The sequence below is a fragment of the Siniperca chuatsi genome, linkage group LG18 (genome assembly GCF_020085105.1).
Source record: "Siniperca chuatsi isolate FFG_IHB_CAS linkage group LG18, ASM2008510v1, whole genome shotgun sequence".
Taxonomy (NCBI): domain Eukaryota; kingdom Metazoa; phylum Chordata; class Actinopteri; order Centrarchiformes; family Sinipercidae; genus Siniperca; species Siniperca chuatsi.
Window position 1 is genome coordinate 20022672 of NC_058059.1, and position 24115 is coordinate 20046786.

The following is a 24115-nucleotide window of genomic DNA, read 5'->3' on the forward strand; positions in this document are numbered from 1 at the left end:
GAACACGCTGGAGGAATTACATATCCAATCTGGCCTGGGAACGCCTCGGATTACCCCAGGAAGAGCTGGAGGACATAGCTAGAAAAAAAGACGTATGGGTTTCCTTGCTTAGCCTGCTGCCATCGTGAGCCGGACCCTGATAAGTGGAGGAATACAGATGGCTGGATGTTTGGCCCAGCAACTAATAGCACATTGCATGTCAACTTGCTTCTATGAATGATTATGACAATACTAATTATACGACATTATTTAGATGTTATAATGTGCAGGTCCAACTTACAAATTGAATCCCTTGCCATCTTGGCTGTGGATAAAGCAAAGAAGGGTAAAATAAATGAGGCAGACTACCTCCCACTCTCATTGTCTTCACTGGTGCTGTCTTCCTCCCCAGGCCAGTGACTCTCCTGACTCATACAGAGTGGAATAGAGGGAGCCCAGAGGGGAACAGGGCAGAAAAGGAGACAAACAGTGCAAAATAGATAGAAAAGAGAGAAAGACAAAGAAGAAGAGTTTGTCAGCTAACTCAGAGGCCTGTGGACTGGCTGTCTGAATTGGCAGCCCTCTCTGTGCATTAGACTGTATCAATACTGGCTCTGGCCTTGCACTGGCTTCTGTCCTACATTGGCCTGCTTTTGTTCAATCTGCAGGAAGAACTGGCCACTACAGCAAGATTGTTTCCCTCCCTCCTTTTGGCTGAATTTGGAAATTAATGGACACAATTGAGTCTTTGCTGATGATGATGTGCTCTCGCTCTCTCTATTTGTGTTTTCAAGCATACAGTTTTTGTATTTTAGTGATTGCAGGTGCGTCACACCCTGCAGGTGTGCATGGAAACAGTGGTGGGATTAGGAAGGATCTATTATGATATTATCAGTAGGTTTGTTCAGGGGCTAGTAACAGCCATGGCCAATCACAGCTGCCTCTCTCAGTCCCTTTTAAAAGCTATGCTTTCTGCACTATTATGAGTGGTTGGTAATGGACAAACATTGTCTGGGAGGCTGTACAGAGTTGTGCAAATGTACAGCAGCCGAAATATGGTGCAAAGAGCAGATGATGTCACTTTATAAATCATGTTTCACAAATTAAAAGTCGGGTGGTCATTATAAATAACAATGCAGAGTAAAAAAAGTAGAAATTAAAATTTGTTCTAGTTGGTTGGCTTAACTTCCTTAATTTTCCTTAAATGATAATTAGGGTTGCATTCAGTATAGTCAACAATGAAGTCACTTCTGCCAAACTGGGGACAAAACAGGAGTCTCTTTAAGCCTTTACATCACTGCATAAACTGTCAATTCCCACTTTGATCCTGTTTGCAATTAAATAACAAAAATATTGTTGTTGTCAGTCACACCACTAAAGCTGTTGTCAAATCATGACAACACAATTATCAAGAATAAAGATCATGAAAACAGAACCCTATCTTTAAGAGACAGACAACTTCAATGCACAAGCTCTCATGTTTTTAACTCTGCTTCTCTGGCTCCAGCTCTGCGTGTTACTCAAAACATTTCCCAGCTTTATTTCCTCCTCTTTCTCTTCTCCTCTCAGCAGCCACCTGCGCCTCCTACAACTTCTCCTTCCTCAGTCCGCAGGGCCTCAACTTCTCCTCTCAGAGCTCAGCACCCTTTTGGTCAGGTACTCTTTTTCTTTCTTTTCTTGGGCCTGCTGTCTTCCTGCACCTCATCGCCTGTAATTTCATAATAAGCCTCTGTGCTCTCGACCTCATTACTTCTTCTCTGTGGCGGTCTTTTCATTACGAAAACATTTTGGTTCTTCCCAGGATACACTACCTCATTAAATCAAGAAAAGAAAACCAATTTCCTCTCCCATGATGAAACGACTTGTTGTCCTTTCCCATCATGCTCATTTGTCATTGTATGACTATATTGTGTCGTGCTGATCACTGAACTGACCCTCTTCCTTCTGATCATTCTTCACAACTAATTATTGCCTCAATGTCCAGTATGACCTTTACCCTCTCAACCACCTCCCAGATGCATAGAGATGGTCATTTCTCTTTCTAATATGCCAAACCATCTGTGATATAAGATGTTAAATTCTTACAATGTGAATGGATTGAGCGCCAATTGATTCAATTTTCACAGTGTTTACTCCGCGGGTGGTCAGTACAGCAGTGGCCAGGTATAACTTTGCAGCACGAGACATGAGAGAGCTGTCACTGCGAGAAGGAGACATTGTCAAAATCTACAGCAAGATCGGTGGAGACCAGGGCTGGTGGAAAGGAGAGGCCAACGGACGAGTGAGTAAACAGTGAAAGTCTGTTCATTTATGGATGTTTATCAGGGCAATAATGGACCCAGACTGAAAAGCCCACATAGAAAGAGAATGTTTTGGGTGCTGTAATCTTTGTAGATTTGTACTGTTCCCCATTTGATTAAAAACAGATCCTGCTGCTAGCTTCAGTAAGTTAGGGATAAGACAAAACCAAGTAGTAAGCTACTCTACCTCAACTGATGTGGGCTTTTGTGGGCACCAGAGTGACTAAATTTAACAATTAAACCATTAATATTAAAAGCACTCCTAAAGCAGGTGGTTGAAATAGAAAAGTAACTGACTGCTGGGAAATGTGCCAGTTTCATAGGCTGGCAGTAAAATTGGATGTGATGTCAGCTTTTTATTCTAGGGATGTTCCCATTAGGTTGTAAATTTGATGGTGTTAATGTGTTCCTGTGGAGTCAGAGTGAGTGTATCCACTGTTGCATTGCTAAACTGTGTTGTGGTGTTGAGGTACCGTGATTTTTAAATTGACCGTGTCATCTTTGTCACTGGAAGACCAAGGCTTTTCAATCAATTGTCAGATGAAATAATAAAAAAATAACATTGATTTACAAAGAGCATATCTGGGGAAAACTTCATGTAAGTCAGTTAGATCCCATGTACACCTGGTGTTAACATGCCATCTGAATCTGGCTCAGGAAATATGCATATGTCAGTGCAAGATGTAAATTCCCGCAGAATGCACTGCAATCGGAATGTTATCACATTAACCAGACCACTTCTGGAGGTGCAATGGCTCGCATTGATATCGTATCTCAGCCAGGTGTAAATGCAGCAGCTGTACTGTTAGGCCATATTATTAGAAAAAAATCCCCCCAACCAGTTGAAAGATTACTTGATTCAACCCCAGAAAACTGTTACAGAAGGGTCACGGGACACACCATGTTTGTTGATAAATCAGCTAACTCCACCTACTTAATTTTAATAATTAGATCCAATCACAGTGCTGGCAGAAACGAGAAAACAAGAGTGTTTATGATGCCATTATACAGCCTACATATCCAGATACACACCGCATGATGTCTCATTGTTGCCATTTTTAGGGCCCGAGCACCAACTGCTGCGAAGGCCCTATTGAAATGCAAGGAATTATTATTCTTTATGATTCCAACTTTTTACAAAATGAATCAAATTTTTGAGGGCCTAAAGGTGCTTGAAAAGTTGTGAAACTTTGCACGCACACTCATCAGGACTGGTGGAAAAATTTGATATTTTATGTAGTGCCCCCTTGAAATTTTCAAAAAATTCAGCCCCTCCTTGCGGTTTTACCCACATGTACGAAATTTGGGAGGCACGTGTAAGATGCCAAGATGAACAAAAAAGTCTTCAGTGACATGACCTAAACCCAAGTCGGCCATATTGATTTCATTTTCGTGTCTTTGTCAATTTACAGGGGTTGTACTTTAACAAACTCGTCCTAGACCGTTAATCTAATCCACTTCAAACTTGGACAACATATACTAAAGACCTTCACGATGACAAGTTGCTCAAGTTGCTTGAGTTTTCGTCGAACAGTGTGGCCTTTATGGGGCAGTGAATTTGATGTTTCGTCATGAAACAGGAAGTGGTTTGTAACGACTGTACATGGTCCAATCTCAACCAAACTTCATATGTATGATAAGGGTCCCACCCTGAACACATCTATATGACAATATTCAGTAATTGTCACAGCGTCCCCTACTGGCAATAGGAAGTCAGCCTTCGGTGGCAAACATACTTTACATCAAATTTACATGGTGTGGTCTGCGCACGATATCCAGCAAGCGTTATTAATGTGTCTTCTCTAGCGCCACATAGTGGGCATAGAAAGTAAAATTTAAACAGGAAGTTGCTGTAACCATCCAATCTGCCTCTAATTTCACATGTTTGATAAGAGTCCCACCCTGATCACATCTACAGGCCAATAATGACATAAAGTCATAGTGCCACCTAGTTGCAACAGGAAGTAAGCCTTCCATGGCAAAGATGATCCAATTTGCACAAAATTTTTGTGGTGTTGTCTACGTATGATATCCTTCAACATGATGCATAAAATGTGTTGTCTAGTGCCACAGAGTGGACACAGGAAGTGACATTTAACTCCTACGTGCAGTGACCAGAACACATCATAATTCAGAGCTGTGACAAACAGCGGCTGCAGCATGCCCCAACGATTATCGCAAGGGCGGCCAAGGCCACTAAGCCGCTGCCGTCCTTGGGCAAGACACTGAACCCCAAATTGCTCCTGAGGGCTGTGCCTTCGGTGTGTGAGTCTGTGTGATTGATTAGTAACTTTCTTTGGGCTGATGAGCAGTTAGTGGCTGCCTGTGAATGTGATATGTAGTGTGTGAAGCGCTTTGAGTAGTCGGATGACTAGAAAGGCGCTACAAGTACAGTCCATTTACCATAATTTTTTTTTTTACATTTGTTTTTTGTTACTTGAGCATCTAGTTCACTGCTGACACAGCAATGGTACTATTTGTTTTTTTACAGATTTGATTTGTGACTTGTGTTAAAACTTTGGTAGCATCTAAATCATGATTTCAGAGTTGTCACTGTAAAGACATGTACTGTATGAGGGTAAAAATAATCAATGCTTAGCGAAGCAGTTATGGAAACAACATGCAGGCTTTGAGGAGTGTGTTATTTTTCATAACTGCATGGATCAGGGTGCATTATCCCACTTTTACAATGACTACATGCCAGTGATGAAAATATAATTTTTATGCTCTATAAATACATATGGTCTTTAAATGCATATTGTGTTGGTACTATCTCTGTTAGTTCAGTACTCACTTACTCTTCCAAAAGGAGGAGAAGTTGTTGCCTAGCAACAGCTGAAGAAGTATCTGAAGTAGTCTTCAAGTATTTTTTAGAGCAGGGATGAGGCTGCTACATCTGAGCTGTACAGTTATCTGAAAATAATGCACATCTGAAAATAATGCACATCCTCCAGGCAATTAGAGCAAAGTATTCTGAGTGTCTTTAGTCTAATGCATTCATGCTGCACATACAATGCATTAACGTCAGTGTTACCAAATGTTTATCTCACTGCATGTATAGCTGAACTGGACTGATCTGATTGAACACAATTAACATCCCTTGTTTGCATTTGGGTTTATATCTCTGATAATTACTGTTTTATGTTTCAGATTGGATGGTTTCCCTCAACCTACGTGGATGAAGAAGGAGGGCAGTAAAGCTTGGATGTTTGCTGGCCTGGCTCCCTTTTAAATCAGGAACCATCTTCTGTCTACTGTTCTCAGAGAAAATTGCTCACACTCTCCAGGAAAATAACACAAGGAAAAAAGACATTTTTTTGTTGTTGTTTTTGCTGGATACTCATTTTTCAGCGAGTCTTTCTACCCTGTTTCTCTATCTTCAATTATGCATCAGCTTTGCTTATGTTTGTATTTTATTTTTACTTTTTTTGTGGCAGGATGTCCTGTTTAATTTCTGTACAGGAAAGAATACAAAACAGGCTTTCTGTCTGTCAGCCTCTGTGTGCTCTGCAGAGGCTTTACTGAACTGAAGACACAGCAGACACTGACTGTGTATAGCTTTACTTTGAAAAAGGCTCCCCTTTGTTGCAGGTCTATGCGAGGTGAAATAATTGTACAGTATAGATTAATAATTTATTGAATAGAGATTATTATCATTACTAATGATTATTGTGGGGAAGTTGATTTAAGTAACAGCAAGGAATCAGACGAGAAAAACTAAAATAAGACAAGAAAAAAAAAGACAGATGCTCTGTTTTCATGTTGCGAGATTTTGCCTTAGTTGTCATGGTGATGCCTTGTGGGCTGACACCAGTGGAGGGAATCGACTTTGTTAACTGGTTTTACTTCTCCATGTATGCATGTGCCCATGTGCGGCCCATACACACACAGACCAATGTACAGTACGGTGCCTTTGATGAATGGTCGTTGCTTACTGAACCTCAACATCAGCCAGTAAAGAACATTGCCATCCCCTAAAAGACAGTTTGTCCACATCCAGGGGACTTTACTAAAGGAGGGGAGAGGCACTTATACAACATACTTGGGACGGCTCGCCTTCTGAGCCCTCGGAAAAACAAGATGGTGAAGCATTTAACTTATCCTAACTGGTGACTGGATGGACTCACAGAGACAGATGGAGGGTTTTTATAGCCAACAACGATCACATACACAGTTCACATCAGTCTCGCCGTCACTAATCTATGGGTGCAATCAGCTGGATGCGAAAGGGAAACATCAAGACATTCTATTCGACTACCACTTCACACTTTTAAATCTTGGTGTTCATCGTTTTATTGTTTGATTTTTTTGCACAGAATCAATATTATTTTTTAAGTTTTGAGAACTGGACCAACAGTTGTTTTTATGATTTGAAGCCAAATTCAGCCATGTTTTAATGTCTGCATGGAGTTTGATCGATTGGTATGATTTTTGTACCTTGCCTTATTTTTACAGATGATCAGGTGGTGGGATTTGTTTTTCCCCTTAATGTTAATCATTTTTCATGTGTGAAATCCATTTTGGTGCTGTGCCGACTGGTGAAAATTAAACAGTGTCAGAAGATTCTGAAGGAAAACTTTGTGTGTTAATTAACATGAAGCCACAGAAGGAGCCCTTAATAATATTGTGATTTTCTAGGGGTGCTTTGCTCAGTGTTTCCATTTACTTCCAGTAATTTCCTAGTGCCATAAATACTTTTACAGATTTACAGCCATTTAGACCGCAGTGTGTTTGCAGAGGGCTTTCATTGGTTTTCTAATTGAGAGCATAGATACCAGACGACTTTCTAATTCTAGATACACAGAAGTTTTTTGACCCTGTCAGCTCAGCTTTCTTTAAAGGGTTAGTTCAAATTATGTTTACATTTAATTTGATATACAGTATATTGACTAACTCTGTTTATATGGCCTCGCCTTTAACCTTCATAAATTCCACCTCCACCTACACATTTCTGTATTGATATATTGTTTGCAGCTTACACTGAAATGTCTTTTCTTAAAGCTGGAATGCAGAACTTTTGTCTCTCCCTTCTGGCAGTGAGAGCAATTACATAAACACTGTCGACGCGTGCTTATGATGTATGACGTATGCCTAGAGTGAGCTCGCCCCAGGCTCCTGTTCAGAAATAGTTACAAAAATACAGAGAAATTTCCACATTTCCAAGAAAATAATCCATTATTGAGGTAGAATAAATGTTATAGCTACATAGCCTACTCCAAATATTTTACCAACCTGTCCAAGAGCAGTAACGTGTCTGAGGGCAAACACCAATGCTACACCAGTGGTTATCCGTGTTTGTCCTTGCCGTCGATCGCTTTCTTTTTTTGACTCTAATCCTTCCTCTGAACGCTGAGTTTCTTTTTTATCTGGAGCATCAGAAACTTTTCACTACGGTTGTTCCAGAGCCATGTAGAGAGAGTTGCGTCATCTCCATTCAGTATCAATTCAATGGGCTTTACCGGCGCGACCGCATACAATCCGACGTTGCCGAAGCATATTAACACAAACTACAAAATCATAACAAACAATGCTCAGTAATAAACATTCTCACCTTTTTTGTTTTACAGCAATGGCGGATCGTGGAGCTCTCTACATGGCTCTGGGTTGCTCCCTGCTTCCTCTGGCAAACTAAATCAAATCAAAACCAAACCAATCATTGCTGGTTGGTGTAAAACGCATCATTACCAGTGCACCAGTGTGGGAATGTCGCCACAGACATCAGATTTAACAACTCCTTATACTGCTAAATACAGAGAGATTTACTTGGCGGTGATAGGCTTAATCAGCATTGTGTGAACTCGTTTGGCAAGGGCTTGAATGTAACGGATGCTCATTTATATGTAAAAGTCCCGCACTCTGGCTTTAAGATTGACAATTTCACAGAAAGAAAATAAGAAATGCTTTACTAAAAAACAGGAAATTATGGAAAGTAGCTGTTTTTATAAAACGAAGGCTGAGATCTTGCTGTAAATGTATCAAAAATAAATCAGTTATCAAAACATTTTGAACTAACTTGCAAAGCCTTCACAAACCCCACTGAGAAGTGAAGTGCAAACACTGAGCACATCAGCTCTGGCTGGTTCACAAAGACTTATGGAGCAGAAAATGCTGATATGTTTAGTTGATAAACTTTTGACTGTCTATGATGTGTGTTATTGTAAAGGCCGACCGCCCCAAAATACACAAAGTCCTACCACTGTGTGAGGGAGACACACAGGAGGCCTCCATGTTGTCTAAAATGAGGGGGGATCTAGTCGCTGTTTATGTAGTGGACAAAAACCCATTGCATGTGGCTATTGATATTTCAACTCCTGTTAGTACATCCTCCAAAAAATATGTACTTAATCGTGTACAATTTTTTGAATGGTTGAGTATTTCCAAATGAGGTCTATCATGAAATAAATATTCTCTTTTGGTTTAAATTTGTGACTGAATCATTTTGAATTTTTAGTTGTATTTTGAGGTTTGAATGTTCCATTTGTCACAAACTGGCTCAGAGTAACTGATTAAAACTAAGGTTAACGCAAATCAAACAATGGAGTGTGTAGATCAGCCATGTCAGCAATGCAAGCAGTGCATGGATGTATGGTTGGAGGCGTTGCGGTGCAAAAGCAAAAGAAGGCGATGCAGGGTGGATGTCAGCTATACGAAGGCAGAGGCAGGAGGAAGCACAAGGGCTTATATATCTTATATAGTCCAAGGGCTCAGCTGATGACCCTCCCTTGTCAGCCAGTTGCCTGCTGAGGTTAGCCAGAACAGCCTCCAAGACAGCGGGAGGGGCGTCACACATTGCAAATCATACACCCAAATCAAAACACCCAAACTTCCACTTAAAAATTCCAGAAAACAGTTTAGTTCTTTTTAATAATTATAGATATTATAGAAGATAATAATTATCTTTCATTCAACGTGCAGGTGAATGTCACTGTCTGTGAAGGATCTTCAAAATGTATAGATATAAAAAACATTACCTAGTAATAAAAGAAGAAAAGTTCTTATGTGACTAAGATTATCTTAAGGTTATTAACATGAACAATGTTATTAAATCATTACACTGCACAGCTTTGAATTCAGTTCATTAGACTCACACTTCTCCAAATATTCAGTTTCAAATGTCCAAAGTGTCTTGATGCTTCTATTCAAACGTTACAACTGGAGCTGAATGCTTCTCAGTTCAGCACTGTTTCTTATCGTCAGACTGCGTATCCATACTTGCTGTCATATTCGACTGGTGTGTATTTGACCAGTGTGTGTCCATGGCTGTTGCTGGAGGGAGTGTGTGTGGGTCCTTCGTTGAAAGAGCTCACCTCGGTCCCGCCCACCTTCTGACTGGTGCTCCGGCTCGTATGGCGACTGACCGGGCGGCTCTCAGGAGGCGGAGCGTCCTCCCTGTTTGATATCAGAACAGAGGGAGAAAAACAACAAAGTTAAAACATTTCACTACCAAAGAAATAATTTCAGTTCAGTCATTTGAATTCAGAGAAGTAGTGCTTGATTTATTTCATGGTAAAATGGCTTAGAAGGCAACTGTAGAAGCTGTAGAAGACTTTATGGACCGATCCTCACATTTTGAAAGAAGAGCTGATTATCAAACCTGTTGATTAATTTTCGTGTTGAACAATAAACCGATAAATTGATTATCACTAATTGTTTTAGCACAACTTGCTTTCACTGTACACTCATGAAGCTCCTGTTATTTCTGATAGATAACTGAGAACCAGGTTGTTCTGGTTGCCTTCTGTGTGCCTGGATCCATATTTACCACAGTGGATGTACAGTATTTCCTAAGCCAAATAATGCTGCCCTGTAGGTGAAGAGCATAAATCTTTGTTGTCTTTGCTTATTTGGAGGCTCTTCCCAAGAGCGCCTACTCTCACTGAGACCCTTCTTTCACTTCTTCTACTTAAGGATAAAATTCACTGGTTTCATCCAGCAAACACTGACAAGAAGCATACAGGACAATCTTCCCTCGTCAATATCGCTGCCAACATTCAAGCTTAGAAGCTACTTTGCTTTCTGTATTTATGTAACTTTGTGGTACCAGCTGGGATCTGCTCCTCTGTCAAAGAAAACACCCGCACAACTGATCGGCTTTGGCATTTTCTGTTCCTGTGGAGGCCAAGGACTCAGATTTTTGCTGGTAAAGGGAATAAATTTGCTTTTGTTAAGCTGAAATGGGAAAGAATGTGTCTCATGTCTTTGGGGCTGTGATTCATGGGTGTTGCCATGCAACAAGACAGGATATCTGTGAACAAGAATGTATACAAACCAAATCCAGTAAATTTTATTAAACACCAATTAGGTGTCTACTTTTTTAGTGTATTTCCAGTTGTTTTGTTCTGCCAGTGAAGTTATGTGTCTTATCTTTTTATATAACATTGTTCTAAAAACAATTAACATGCAAAGAAAATTAACTGCAAATCTTTTTAGTGGCTGTGGCTTAATACTGAATTTTTATCATATTTTATGTTAATAAAATCAAATGATTATGTGTATATGTATGATTCTGTGTAGTGTGAAAGTTGAAGCTCATAGTGACAAACCCACAGATACAGTAATTATCACCAGTCTCTAGAATTCCCCTCAACTTTATAACGTCTTCCAGCTCATTGTTTTGTTTTTTCTCACTGTTTTACGGTCTGCAACTTTACTGTTTCGGTACAAAAAAAATGTTTATGGCAGGTTTAACATAAGATATCACGCTCTTACCCCAAAGTCACACCAGATGCTAGATGTCAGTCCGTTCAATCCACACCGATTTCAACCTGTTATGTCACTGTACTGAGAACCATCTGTCCAGCAGCACAGCTGGTGGTCAGAGTTGGTGTAGATTGTGACATTTGTAGAAAGTGAATCTGTTTGGTGGTAAAGGACGTGTGACGGATGTAAAAAAAACACTCCAGCGACGGTAAAAAAAAAAACCCACTGCGGTTGTTGATTGCCCTTTACACTAAGACAAAAGCTGTTGAGATTGTATCGATCTCTCAGTTTGTCCGTCCGTCTGCCTTTCAATGTGCATCTACATGTTTTGTTTTTATATTTCATTTTCAAATTTGCACTTAAAGCTCTGATGTTTTGGTCCTGATGCAGAGTTGGAGTACCCCACTGTATTTATGTTTTTTTTAGATGCAGAGGATACAGTTCTTGAATTGATTTGATACTCTGCATGACTCATCTCTGAACTTTTTCCCCCCACTCAAGCTGCAGTGTTTACTTTTTACCTTGAACACTCTAGTAACTGACAGATGTGAGAAACTACTGCGTCACAGCTCAAATAATTACTGCTTTTCCATCCCTTTTATGAGCTTTTCACTACAATGCCATGTTTATGTGAAGAGAGTTGAACTCCTGTATGTCACAGATATGGAGATGCTCGTTTCAGGATTGTGACTTGAAGTGCTTCTCTGTCTCTTGTACACAACACTGTCCTCCCACACCGACACTGCTCCCATTTCAACATCTAATTTGAAAGCATGTGGGCTGTTTTCAACTGCATATGAACCATAACTTCATTTTTTTTGAGAGACACTGTTTATTTGCAAAAGGAGAACTCCTCTCAGAGATATCAGGATGGGAGGTCAGCTGCAGCTTCGAGCAGCTCTGCATTCTGCTCACTGTTATACGTAAAACAGGCTGAACCAGGGCCATCTATTTGAGACACAGTGTCCCATGCTGCCGTTTTCAACTAGTTATATAGTCTGTACTGTTTCAGCGGAGGAACTAAAGAAAAAATTATCAGCTCAAAAAAGTGAAAATGTGCAAATTTACACCTGTGAATTGTACTGTTTTGTGCCAAAATTAGATGTCTACCATCTATAATTTGCCACTTGATATTGTTCACCCCAATTTATTATCTCCAATATGCCAGTGATTGTTCCAGAACTATAAAAACTGAAGGCCAAGTTAGAAATTTGGGTGTTTTAATAGACAATTAGCTTCAGCAGCCACATCAAGGCAAAAACTAACGCATCACGTAATTTATTATCCAAAGCAACAATTAGAGGTTTCATATCCAGACAAGCTTTAGATTTGAACTCATTCATGTCTTCTTCTCTAGCAGGTTGAATTATTGCAACGGTCTCTTATCTGGTCTTCTCAAAAAGACCATTAAACAACTGCAGTACATTCAGAACGCTGCTGCCAGAGTACCAGGAAAACCGATAAGAAATCAATACACAGCCAAAATGATTTTCTGATATGCTTGAAGAATTAGAGTCTGATACCATAAAGGTCCAGTGTGTAACATTTAGGAGGAGCTATTGGCAGAAATGGAATATAATATTTGCAGTTTGCAACTATTTGAATACTGCTCGCAGCACCCTCCCCTTCCAAGCGTGTTGGAGAAACTGCAGTGGCCACGAAACTCGCGAAAAATGTGAACTGCCCTATCTAAAGCCAGTTTTTGGTTTGTCCGTTCTGGGCTACTGTAGAAACATGGCAGTGCAACATGGCGACCTCCGTGGAAGGGGACCCGCTCCCTCTGTAGATAAACAGCTTATTCTAAAGTAATGAAAACACAACGATTCTTATTTTCAGGTGATTATACACTCATTAAAACATACTTATAAATATTAGATTCCATTTCTGCCAATAGCTCCTCCTAAATGTTACACACAGGACCTGCAAATGCTGCAAGTCAAAGACAAAAACACCTAAGAGTGTTTGTTGACACTAGAGAGCCTCTCATGTTTCCAACTCTACAGAAAGGCAGAAATATCAACAAGAAGAAAGAGTTCATAACTTTTAATGAATCCTACTGAGGCACTCCGATGAAGCCTACAGCGGAACCGATGTTATTTATAATGTCAGCAGTTATATTTGCATCAGTGTACTTAAAGAAAATCATTTTTTTTCTGCACTTTTCACATAAAACCTTGGATTTCAAGAGGATTTTGTCAAATTGTTCTGCACAATGTGAGGCTTTATATGAGATTGTAGAGGATTCCGTCTGCATGATTAAATGTACAGATGAATATTTAAAACATAAAATCATAGCATTTGGAACAGGCCTGCGTGAGTGTTATATTAAAGAAAATGTATTTTTCTCTTGTATTTACGTGTTTCTTTCGTTTTTTGTTTCTATTATTATCTGAATGGCTTTAATGTGTAATACACATTTATAATTGCTTGTCTGTCTTTTAAAGTTTGGTTGTTCTCCCTTGTATTTTTTTTTGTTTCTTGTCGTAAAGCCAAAAACATCTTATTATTATTACTAATTTATGCAGATGTAAAAATCTGTGCAAGTGCAGACAATCATGTTTTACCCAAGCTGACAAAACTACTCAACACTAACAGAGGCAGAAGTTTCTTTCTCATGGGACTTTTTGGTGATAAATGAACACTAAGAGAAGCTTGCCAGACAGTGTGTGTGGATTTTTTCCCTCCTCGCAGCAGTTCACTTATCTAACCATGAAGCTGCCAACACCTTTAACTGTGCCCTACTGTCTCTGCTGGAGCTGCAGTGCCATACAGTACCTGATCTCATTGGAGAAATCCTTTTCATAGCAATGTCTGTTGCTCAATTTCCAGTATAGAAGCCCGATGAAGACCAGCAGGATGAAGATGAGGAGCAGAGAACCCACAATGGTGCCTACTATCAACGCTGCTCTGTTTGGAGCTGTAAAATCAGTAGGAATAACAAGGAATTATTCACTCAGAAGCTCTGTGGCAGAAAAGAACAAAGTGTTAAAAAATTCATTATACTGTATTATTCATATTGTCTAGTGTAGCGGTTAGCTTTTTTGGCTTGTGACCCTTTAAAGTTAAATAATGTCTTCTCAAAACGCTTCATGTATTGTCACTGTTCAGTGGAAATCATGTATTTCCAAAATGAAGTTAATTACATGACATCTTCTTGCTGAGAGTTAGATGAGAAGATCAATGCCACTGTCATCTGCAAAATATGAAGCTACTGCCAGCAGCCGCTTAGCTTAGTTTAGCTCAAAGACTGGAAACAGGGAAAATACCTGGCTCTGGCACCTCTAAAGCTCACCAATGAACACATTATATCTTTTATCTGTACATAGGGTAAAAACATCACATTGTGGTTTAACGGGGGTTATGGACTATTTCCTGGCCGGGCTCAGTATCGACCTTCTCATCTAATTCTTGGTAAGAAAGCGGAAAAGCATATTTCCCAAAATGTCACTATTCCTTTAAGGTTTGGTGACAGTGCATCTTTGCATCTGTTTGATAATTCTGTGACCTTCATGGGGTTTTCTGTAGTCTAAGATATATGAGAATTGTCTGAACCCAGAAAAAATATGGAGATACATTTTCACTGGTAAGCAGACAAAGAGTGATATACTCTTCTCAGATTGTTTCATTTAAATATTTTCTAAAGGCCCGAAGAAGTTGAATTATCCCATATATCACAAAAAAAAAAAAAAAATAAACATTGGAGAAAAGTAATGTGAATTGTAAATCATCTTGGAGCCTAAGGGTTGGAACCTCTGGTCTAGGACAGCACCCTGCATTTGAAGTGATTCCCTGCCTAAAGCCAAAAATCTGAGCACTAAGACTGGAAGTTATGGACTCAACAAGATGTTATATGGGGGGTCTGCTCCACAGATCATGAGGCACACAAAGACAAAGTCATTTTATGGATCCACAGAATGCAGAGGGCTTGTTCGAGTCTAAACCCAGAGGTGATATATTCCATTATGGTATGCTGAATCATTGACTGCACTCCCTACTGGTGCACTTACAGTAACCAGATTGATTCTCTGTGAGACAGCTCTGGTACTTCTCTGGTTTCTGTTCAAAGGTATTACTGCACATCAGCTGCCCTTTTTTAAGGGAATGTCTAGATTTTCCTTTCATCCATTTTTACACTGTGCCAACTAAACAAGGCTGATGAGGTGCTTTTAATGAGTCCAACTATTTTCTATTGCTGCCTTTTTCTTCTGTCTTTTACACTTTATAAAGCTAAAGGGGCCTGTTGACATACAAAGCAGTCATTTGTGACTTTGTGACTCAACAGCACCAAGTCAGTGATGAAGAGCGGATGGCCAGAAGGTTTTGTCTTCTGTGAAAAAAGTGATTTTTTGCCACTGACTGTGACCGTCTACCGTCATCATTAGACAGCATAATAACACTGATGTTTCGCAGCGTTGTGGTTAAAACCCTGTGTGTGAGAAGTCGGGCAATGGGGAGATTGTGGCACAACTACAAAGACAGAAGAGGATGAAATCTAGCTCTTTCATGATCTCATGTGTGTGTCGTGCATGATGCATGTGGACTGGAACATTCTGTGTGTTCAGTTACGTTTGTTCGCTTTGAGGTCGATCCTGCAGTGTTCGGCTCCAACAGCATTATTCACCTCACAAAGATAGATTCCTGCAAAACTCTGCGAGTGGTTGCTGATGTTCAGCTCCCCAGTCACGCTGTCTGAGAGAACACACACACACACCCACAAACAGAGATTAACACATGCGCTGTACATGAGCTGTACATACAAGGGGCTAAAATGAAGATATATCAGATAGTGATGCTAGGGGGTTGCTCTAAAAGTAGAGTAGTTAAAGTGACACATACTTAAGGCTCATGGTTTGTGGTTTTTTACAAATTCTCACTTAAAAATATGAAGATTTTTTTTTTTATAAGGAGAAGACCTGCTCACACAGATTTTCTGTCTGCATGCAGCCTAAATGTGTTGTGTCTCCGGCTGCAAGATGACACTGATCAATGCAGTTTACAGTAAACAATGTCAAAAATATTTCAGGAAATGTTTCGTGTCATAATGAGGGAAATGAAAACGGGGAGAAAATGCAAATGATCTGCTGATTATGCACCCAGAGTCCCTCTAAGTAAGGAGAATGTAAACTACAGTGTTGCGTTGCAAATCATTATTTCTTCACCAGGTATTTTTCTTTTCATTTTCATGTCATTTCACAAAACTGAACGAACACTTTCTTTAGCTTGAAAAATAAAAACCGAAACGAGCATGGCATGTACTGTACATTCAACAAGAAAAGGGTTTTCATTGAGTTTCGCTCACACAGAATTAGATACTAAAGTATTACCTGCCCCCACCCCAACACACACACACACACACACACACACTCTCTCTTTCGCTCTCTCTCTCTCTCTCTCTCTCTCTCTCTCTTTGATGTGTAGTAGCATCATGACATCAGCAGAGGTCACACTTACTCTGTGTGGCTGCAGCAGGGATGGGGCCTGCACTTCCTCTCCTCCACGTGTATTTTAAGGGAGTGGAGCCTTTTGCAGACTTGCAGTGCAGAGACACAGCCTCGCCGACCAGCTCCCCTCCCTCCACCCAGCATTTAGGCACAGACGGCCTCGCTGAAATCATACAAAAAACGGATAATTTCACGCTGCCATTTCTATCCCATTTCTTGAAAAACAGTACAGCTCTATAGTTATAGGATGAAACGGGAAGGGCCATTTTGATTCTGGCTTTAATGACAGATTCACAAAAAATAGATGGGTTTTGCCAACAATGTGCTGCATTTTATTACTCAAAAATCCTATAAAATGTATGAGTTGCAAAAGAAAAACATACCTTCATTACACATTATAAATATATATTTGAACATCAAAATCTATATGGAATGTAAGCTTGATGAGTTAAAGATGACAAGGCAGGAACATGGAGTACTGTCCTGTTTTTAAAAGGTGAAAGAGGATAGAAATTGGACGCGATAGGGTGAGATTGATAACGTTACATGATACTTGTGGAGAAAAGACCTGAAGGGTCGTTGAAACCACAACATTTCACACGTTTGAGTGTGTTCTTCTCCATTTGCATAATAAAAGAAGAAACGCTAGCCATCCATCCATCCATCCATTCATTCATGCACTTTCTAAACCACTTATCCTGCTCTGGATCATATAAAGAACCTGATCCATAAAATGACCTGTTGGCTCTCAGGACTGCCTGTGTTGCTGTTAGCATGAAAACAGCTTTAGGCTGTCTTTTGATATGTGAGGCTTTGCTACAGATATTTATTTAACAGTCTGCTAGTTTTCATCAGGGGGCGGGGGGTGATTTCATCTGATTTCATCTTTTATACCAAGTTGAGTGTGAGAGTCAGTTAAACTCCACGGGCTTTGCAAAATAAATGCATCCATTGATCAAAAATCTGTTTCTTCTGTGAAATGATTTGATAACAAAAAGCTCCAAACTCTCTATGCGTCACACAGTTGGACATCTGAATGTTGCTTGTAGATGATGGAACAATGCATATGCATAGATCCAAATTTAATGGGAAATGTAAAATGACTGTGAAACAATGACGCTTGCCATTTTGTTGTTAATTTCTTCCTTTCATTGGCTCTAAGATTTAGGCTCTGATTGTGAAAAATAACAGAATTGTTTAACCATTACTTGTAATTCTAGTCATAGCCATATACGAGTAAGTGAAGTGAAGTAAAGTAAGATAAAGTGAAAGGTTGAAGACTTAGCGAGATAAAAATCTGGCTTCATGTGCTTCATCTTTTGTTTAGCTAATTGCAGTAAGTGATTAAGTTCAGTCAAGTTTCAATAAAATGAAATATGTGCCATATATCTGTCAACCCGTAACTCTGATCGGTTACCTGAAAAAAATGAAGAAAGAGTTGAGAAAATGTACATGTCAAATCAGATCAAAAATTATACTTTAAAATGAAATATTCTGACTGACCCTGAATTCCATCCTTTTGATTCAGATTCCACAAAGCTCCTGAAGGATTTTTTTTTTTTTAACTGGGCCAATTATTTCATGTCTGTATTTCAGTCATGAAGCATATTTGGAAGAAATTATCTAATACAGTATTCAGTCTTAAAATCATAATAAATAAACTTCCTCCTCCACCCCAGTCGCTGCACACGCTCTTCAGGCAAGATGAGTTGGACTAGAATCAAGTAAATTACTTTACCCCTCTGGCGAATTGTAAGACTGAATACACTGACAAATGGCTTTAAGTGAATTGTCATTTCAAATTGCTGTCAGTCTCATCAACTGCTCAATCTGTATCAGTTCAACATAGACATTTCCAAAGCCCTCTTCAGGCACCTATCTTTGCTCCATCAGCAGATGAAGCAAACTCCATATGCTGATGAAGACCCTGACATGCAGTTGAAAGTTCCAGACTAAAGCTAACGGACAATGAGTTAAGATTGTTTGTTCAAATATGCACATTTTGACTCTGCAACAGTAAATGGTGGGAAAGCGTAAAAACAAAAAGTGTAAAAAAGGTAAAGTCATTGTTTTGGGTGATGGGTTTTTGTGATGTTTTGCTTCAAAGAGTCAAATTCATGTTCTCACATAGCATGGAAATTTATTCTATTTCAGATTAAAGGGTTAAGCACTGGAGCAATTTCTCATTGAATAAAGAATATTTCTATTACAGAAGAAAAACTGACTGGTTAAAGCCTTGAACACTGAGAAAGCCAGTATCTTAGTTCTCGCTGACATCATGTGACCTTTAGCAAAACCACCCAGGTGGGTGATGCACATTGGTGGTGGTTGAAGTTATTATTATTATTATGCTAAACTACTAATTATGGGTAGAAGTAACAGTTACTCTCCTTACTTAGTTGTTTTTTGTATTTTTTAAAAATCAGTGATTTTACTTGTACTTGAAGGTCCAGTGTGTAGGATTCAGTGTTATCTAGTGGTGAAACTGCAGTTTACAACCATTTGAATACTGCTTGCAGCACCCTCCCCTTCCAAGTGTGTAGGAGAAACTACGGTGGGCGTGAAACTCGCAAAAAAACGCAAACGGCTCTGTCTAGTGACAGTGTTTGGTTTGTCCGTTCTGGGCTACTGTAGAAACATGCCGGTGCAATATGGTGACCTCTGTGGAAGGGGACCCGCTCCCTCTGTGCATAAAGACGGCTTATTCTAAGGTAATGAAAACACAACAATTCTTATTTTCAGGTGATCTTACACTCATTAAAACATACTTATAAATATTATATTCCATTTCTGCCAATAGCTCCTCCTAAATGTTACACACAGGACCTTCAAATGCTGCAAGTCAAAGACAAAAACACCTAAGAGTGTTTGTTGACACTAGAGAGCCTCTGATGTTTCCAACTCTACAGAAAGACAGAAATATCAACAAGAAGAAAGCATTTCAACAAAAACATACTTATATTATATTCCATTTCTGCAATAGCTCCTCCTAAATGTTACACACTGGACCTTTAAGTATTGGACGCCGCATGTCAAGTCGCATCCATTACGGAGTAAAAACAGTCACATGACAATTCATGATAAATTGTGTGAGAATGTAAAAGAGAGAAAGGCCGAGGGCAGAGCTCCGTGTCCAGAGATACATGTTGAATGTGTACGTTTACTGGCAGAAGTGTCAGGGGGTGAGAGGTTTTGCGGTCAAACCTGGGCCAGGCCTCGCAGTTTGTGAACTGCAAAAAATGCACAACAATGCATCGACCTTAATTAATCACAGATTTAATGCACCACCCAGCGAGCACGCTGAGTGACCCAAATCAAACACACCCACAATTTTGTGTGACCAATGGGTGAATGCTGGGCCTGGCAAAGATGCTCATGGTGCATCCTCCAGAAGTGACTTCTACATTCAATAAGGAACTTCTACCTTCAGTGAGGTGTCTGAGGCCTTTCTGCTGTTTTTGATCATCTCTGTCCAAGCTGTCACTGCCGAACACTCATTCAGCTCAGAAGTCTTGCGCTCAAAAGTGCAGTGGGTCAAGATATGTTGTGTGGACTGGTTATATTATGCATAGTGTGAATGAACTGAAAGAGCAGAGAAGTTGAATCTAGAGCAGAATGAGCAGTACAATAACAATCTCACTGATAGATGTAACTCTCTCTCCAGAGGTGAACATCAACAACCACTGTGTTGCATAGCAACGTAGCATTGTGTGTGTGTGTGCTATGCAGAGCAGTGTGTGTAGGTTGTGCTCTAATGTGTTTGTGGGCTGTAGCTGCTGTTGAGTTTATTTTCTGTGTTGTCTGCCTTGGTGAAACATGTGGCAGGTTATTTAGTAGGATAGCTTAATATTGCTTGTTGCAACCGTCGTAGTGTCCATAGCTCTTTCTATTTATTGTGGGTCATTTTTGTTTAATTGTCTGACTTTTGTTCTCTTTTCTGGTTAATTCTAGGAAGGCTATACTGACATACTCTTTCCTTTTATCGGAGTTCATTTTTAATTCAATTCAATTTTCAATTCAGTTTTATTTATATAGCGCCAATTCATAACAGAAGTTATCTCATTGCACTTTTCCTATAGAGCAGGTCTAGACCATACTCTTTACACAAGTAACAGTACTTTTACTTGAGTAAAAGATTCAGGTACTCTTTCCATCCTTGCCACTAATGGATACAGAGTATGGAAATGTAGTAGTGATGTTGTAGTAGTCTTAAAAGATAAAAGCATGCCTGACAGCAGTAAGTGTAATGCATACTGGCATGTGACAAGGAAATGTGATCATCTTCAGTACAAAACACATCCCAAAATGTTAAAAGTGAATACGTGCAGCTGCCTTCTCCTTAAAATCAAACAGTACCGTGTACTTCTCAAAGGTGATGGACATACTGTAAATAATGTAGCCAGGTGACGTGTTAATCCCATGATGCAACCCAATGCCCAGTCTTACCCATTACCACCAGTGACACCTTGTGCATGTCCACTCCCGGTGATTTCTTCACTTTACACTGGTAGGTAGCACTATGAGCAGGTGACAGCAGAGAGATTGAGAGCGAAGCATCACCCACTGAGGGGTCACGAGCAGCAAAGCTGAGTCCTTTTGCAAAAGCATGGTCACCATGGACGTATTTAGTGCCGCTGGTATAGAACATGAGCTGATGGGTTAAAAAAACAAAAATAAAGATTCAACAAAGAGTTTACCAATTAAATGTTCATTCAACTATTTATTTCCATCAATATTGAATAAAATGGCTAAACACAATGTTAAAAGGGTACCTCGCAATGACACCCACCAAGAATTACCACCCAGGAGCTCTACAGAGCTGTGTAACCTGTTGTAGTTCATTGTTTTGGTTTACATTTACTGTGGGGTTCAGTCTCAGCACTCTCTTCAACCTCATTTCCAGCAATATCAGGGAGCTGGTTTCAGCAAAGCAGCTCTCATAAACCCATCTAGCAGTTAAAGAACCATATATTTTTCTCTATTCATGTAGACCAACCCGGAGAGATAAAGAACAATGTATAGTGGACTGACATTGAAACAAGGGGCCCAAATGAACGCTTATGTTGTTCTGTATCTTACTGGGATAATGTTGTTTCCTGTCTGCTACATGTGTAAATAGGCAATTGTTTGCTAAGACATTAGCATACAACTTAATAGTGTGATAATATGCTAGGGCTGTGTGCTTCTCAGCTTGTTTTTGAGTTCCTCTGCCATCTAGTGGCCAAAAATTGATTAAGGCAGCTTTAAGTTTGCAGTAGATAAATACTTAGATTAATTTAGAATAAAAAGCTGGAACCGTTTAAGTGTTTAACTGCAGTACAAAGCATTCAATTTGCACAAGAACCAACAATCTGCACTGGTCACTTGTCTATAGCAGCACATACTGGACCTGGTCAGTCCTTGTATTGATTGTGATCAAATGTCTGCTGCCTAAGAGTAGAGATAAGGGGGAAAAACATCCTGTCAACTCTCCAACAATAATGACTCATTTAATTTAAAAGGCAAATGGGTTAAACAACTAATTCCTGTGAAATTAAAAGGTTGTAGGAGTTCATCCACACTCCCGTCTCCCAAACTGAATTCTGATTTAGACGTAGAGGCACAAGCACATCACATAAAAATGAGAAGAATTTGAATTTCAAGAATTTGAAAGATGTGTGAAATCTGAATGTATTAGATAGGGTTTTTTGCCTTTATGGACAGGAAAGGGGGGTGGCGGGTGGGGGTGACATGCTTGTGCATGGGTCCATAATTTTCATTTCCTGGAAAGAACTTTATAATTTGGTACTAATTTTAGGGAAAGATAGAGAAACATTTAATTGGTACACTTCTAATTAATTCCAATTAATTGCTTTTAAACAGTTTTTTTTTCCAACCTTAGAAAATGCACACACACGCACACACACACACACACACACACACACACACACACACAAAACCATACTGTATATCAGACCCTGCATATACATTTATAGCATAATTTGCACTCTTCTCATTCTGCTTCTTACCATCTGATCTTTCTGCGTGGTGTCTGGACTGACCACAGACCATTCAATGTCAAGTTCTCCGGTGTCCAAAGGGCTCAGTGTGTAAGTACAGCCCAGAGTCACACTCTCTCCCTCTGCCTTCTGGATGGTCTGCGGGCTGGTGGACGTCACCTGCATCCCTCGTGTGCATTTCAATTCTTAAGAAATTCAAGTCTTGAAATTAATCACAGACACATATTTGCTGTTTCTTAATCCCAAATTTCATACAGTAGTTACAATCGAAAAAACTCAAGAGGCAGTTACAATCGAAAAAACTCAATAGGCAGCACTCCAGAAGAAATTCTGAATCAGAGGTCAAGTATACATGTAAGTCTTGGCAAAGCGAATACTATGCAGCTTTTTACTGCTTCCACAAGGTCATTCACGTCTTGTCTTCATCTGTTGAGACCTAAAAAATACATTTTCCATTGAGGTTTTCTTCATTTGCACACAAGAGAGCTTGAATTAGACTCAAAAGGGCTTTTAAAAAGTATGTGGCCCGCTAATCAGGTATTCAAGTGTTCAGTTTAGTTTTAGAAGTGCATAAAAGTATAACAATTGTAAAGTGAAAGATAATTAGTGTAATGAACTGTATTAATGTACAAGAAACACTTAATCCTAAATACTAAAAAATACTCTTTACATATTGTGCATAAAGAAAACTTTCCAAATATACTTTTTTCAAACTAGATGTGTATTTGAGATCTGCAGCTCAGTTTATTAAGAGTCCCACCGTAAAGAAGAAAACATATGAGCTCAAATCCCTGGAACATTAGGGAGTCAACAGTCATCTGGAGGTATAATCTCAAAGCCTGATTGGACAGACAGTGAGCGCCATGGTAACACATGGGGAAGCTTACACCGCTGAGGCCTGTGTCTTACAGAAAAGACACATGAATGTTTCAATGAAAGATGCTTCATTTTATACCAATACAGTGTAGTAGATAACGTGTGTGCTTGTTTGTCTGTATTCTTACCTGTGCTCAAGAGACTTGCAGTGCATAACAAGAAGACAGACAACCAAGGCGGGCAGCTGAAGATGAAAGCTGACCTCAAACGACTGCAGCAGTGTCTGAACATAGTGGTCCTGTTTCAAATAAAAGCATTACAAGCAAGTGGTTAAAATGAGCTTATAACAAACATGTACAATATACAGTATATTGGCATATGAAATTGGTTTTCTCAACTGGTAAGAACTGTGAGCTTATAGACAAATTCATGAGGAATTAAAAAAGCATGGATGTAGAACAACAAGTTTATATTGATATTACCTGAAAGCAGATACTACATCCAAACGTCTGGCAACGGAATACAAAGGAGCAAGCAGCAGTGTGTTGCCTGGTGCTCTTCCTTTTTTGGGAGCTCCTCCTTTACTTCCTCCTTATTACCATAAAGCCTTCTGATTGGATGGTTGCTCCACCTGTTTTACCTGCTTACCAGGAGGTTAACTTGGTATTGCTATTCAGCTGTTAATATTGAGTTTAACACCGTCTAACTTTCCCAAATGCTTTGTAATTACCACAACCACCAAAACTAAAGGAAACAAAATTATAAAATCAACAGAAATGTGCCAGAGGAAATCAGTGCCCTGGCAGCTGACTAACAATAGGAAGCAATCCCTGGGTAAACAAGCGAAACTGGAGGAACAGCCGGCCATACAATTTGATGG

The 24115-nt window shown here is 39.6% G+C and overlaps 2 protein-coding genes across 13 annotated transcripts in view; one reads left to right on the plus strand and one right to left on the minus strand.

Annotated features, from left to right (window-relative positions):
- Positions 1–8701, plus strand: part of vav2 (vav 2 guanine nucleotide exchange factor) — a 196130-nt gene extending 187429 nt beyond the window's left edge. For 6 of the 12 annotated variants that reach the window (XM_044174769.1, XM_044174774.1, XM_044174770.1 and 3 more), the window contains 3 exons: positions 1549–1635; positions 2106–2260; positions 5430–8701. In XM_044174769.1, the coding sequence (XP_044030704.1) occupies positions 1549–1635; positions 2106–2260; positions 5430–5477 (290 nt within the window). In that variant the 3' untranslated portion in view covers positions 5478–8701. The remainder of the gene's footprint in view (positions 1–1548; positions 1636–2105; positions 2261–5429) is intronic. The other 6 variants (XM_044174771.1, XM_044174779.1, XM_044174780.1 and 3 more) reach the window with 3 other exon arrangements.
- Positions 8702–9116: 415 nt separating this feature from the next.
- On the minus strand, positions 9117–23819 carry LOC122865851 (coxsackievirus and adenovirus receptor homolog). Its single transcript, XM_044174785.1, has 8 exons — positions 23718–23819; positions 23424–23533; positions 22429–22604; positions 20867–21071; positions 16431–16583; positions 15546–15668; positions 13755–13896; positions 9117–9668 (listed from the first exon to the last, which is right to left on the minus strand). The coding sequence occupies exons 2-8, from the start codon at positions 23524–23526 to the stop codon at positions 9473–9475; spliced, it is 1098 nt and encodes a 365-aa protein (XP_044030720.1). The 5' UTR covers positions 23527–23533; positions 23718–23819; the 3' UTR covers positions 9117–9472.
- Between the last annotated feature and the right edge of the window lie 296 nt (positions 23820–24115).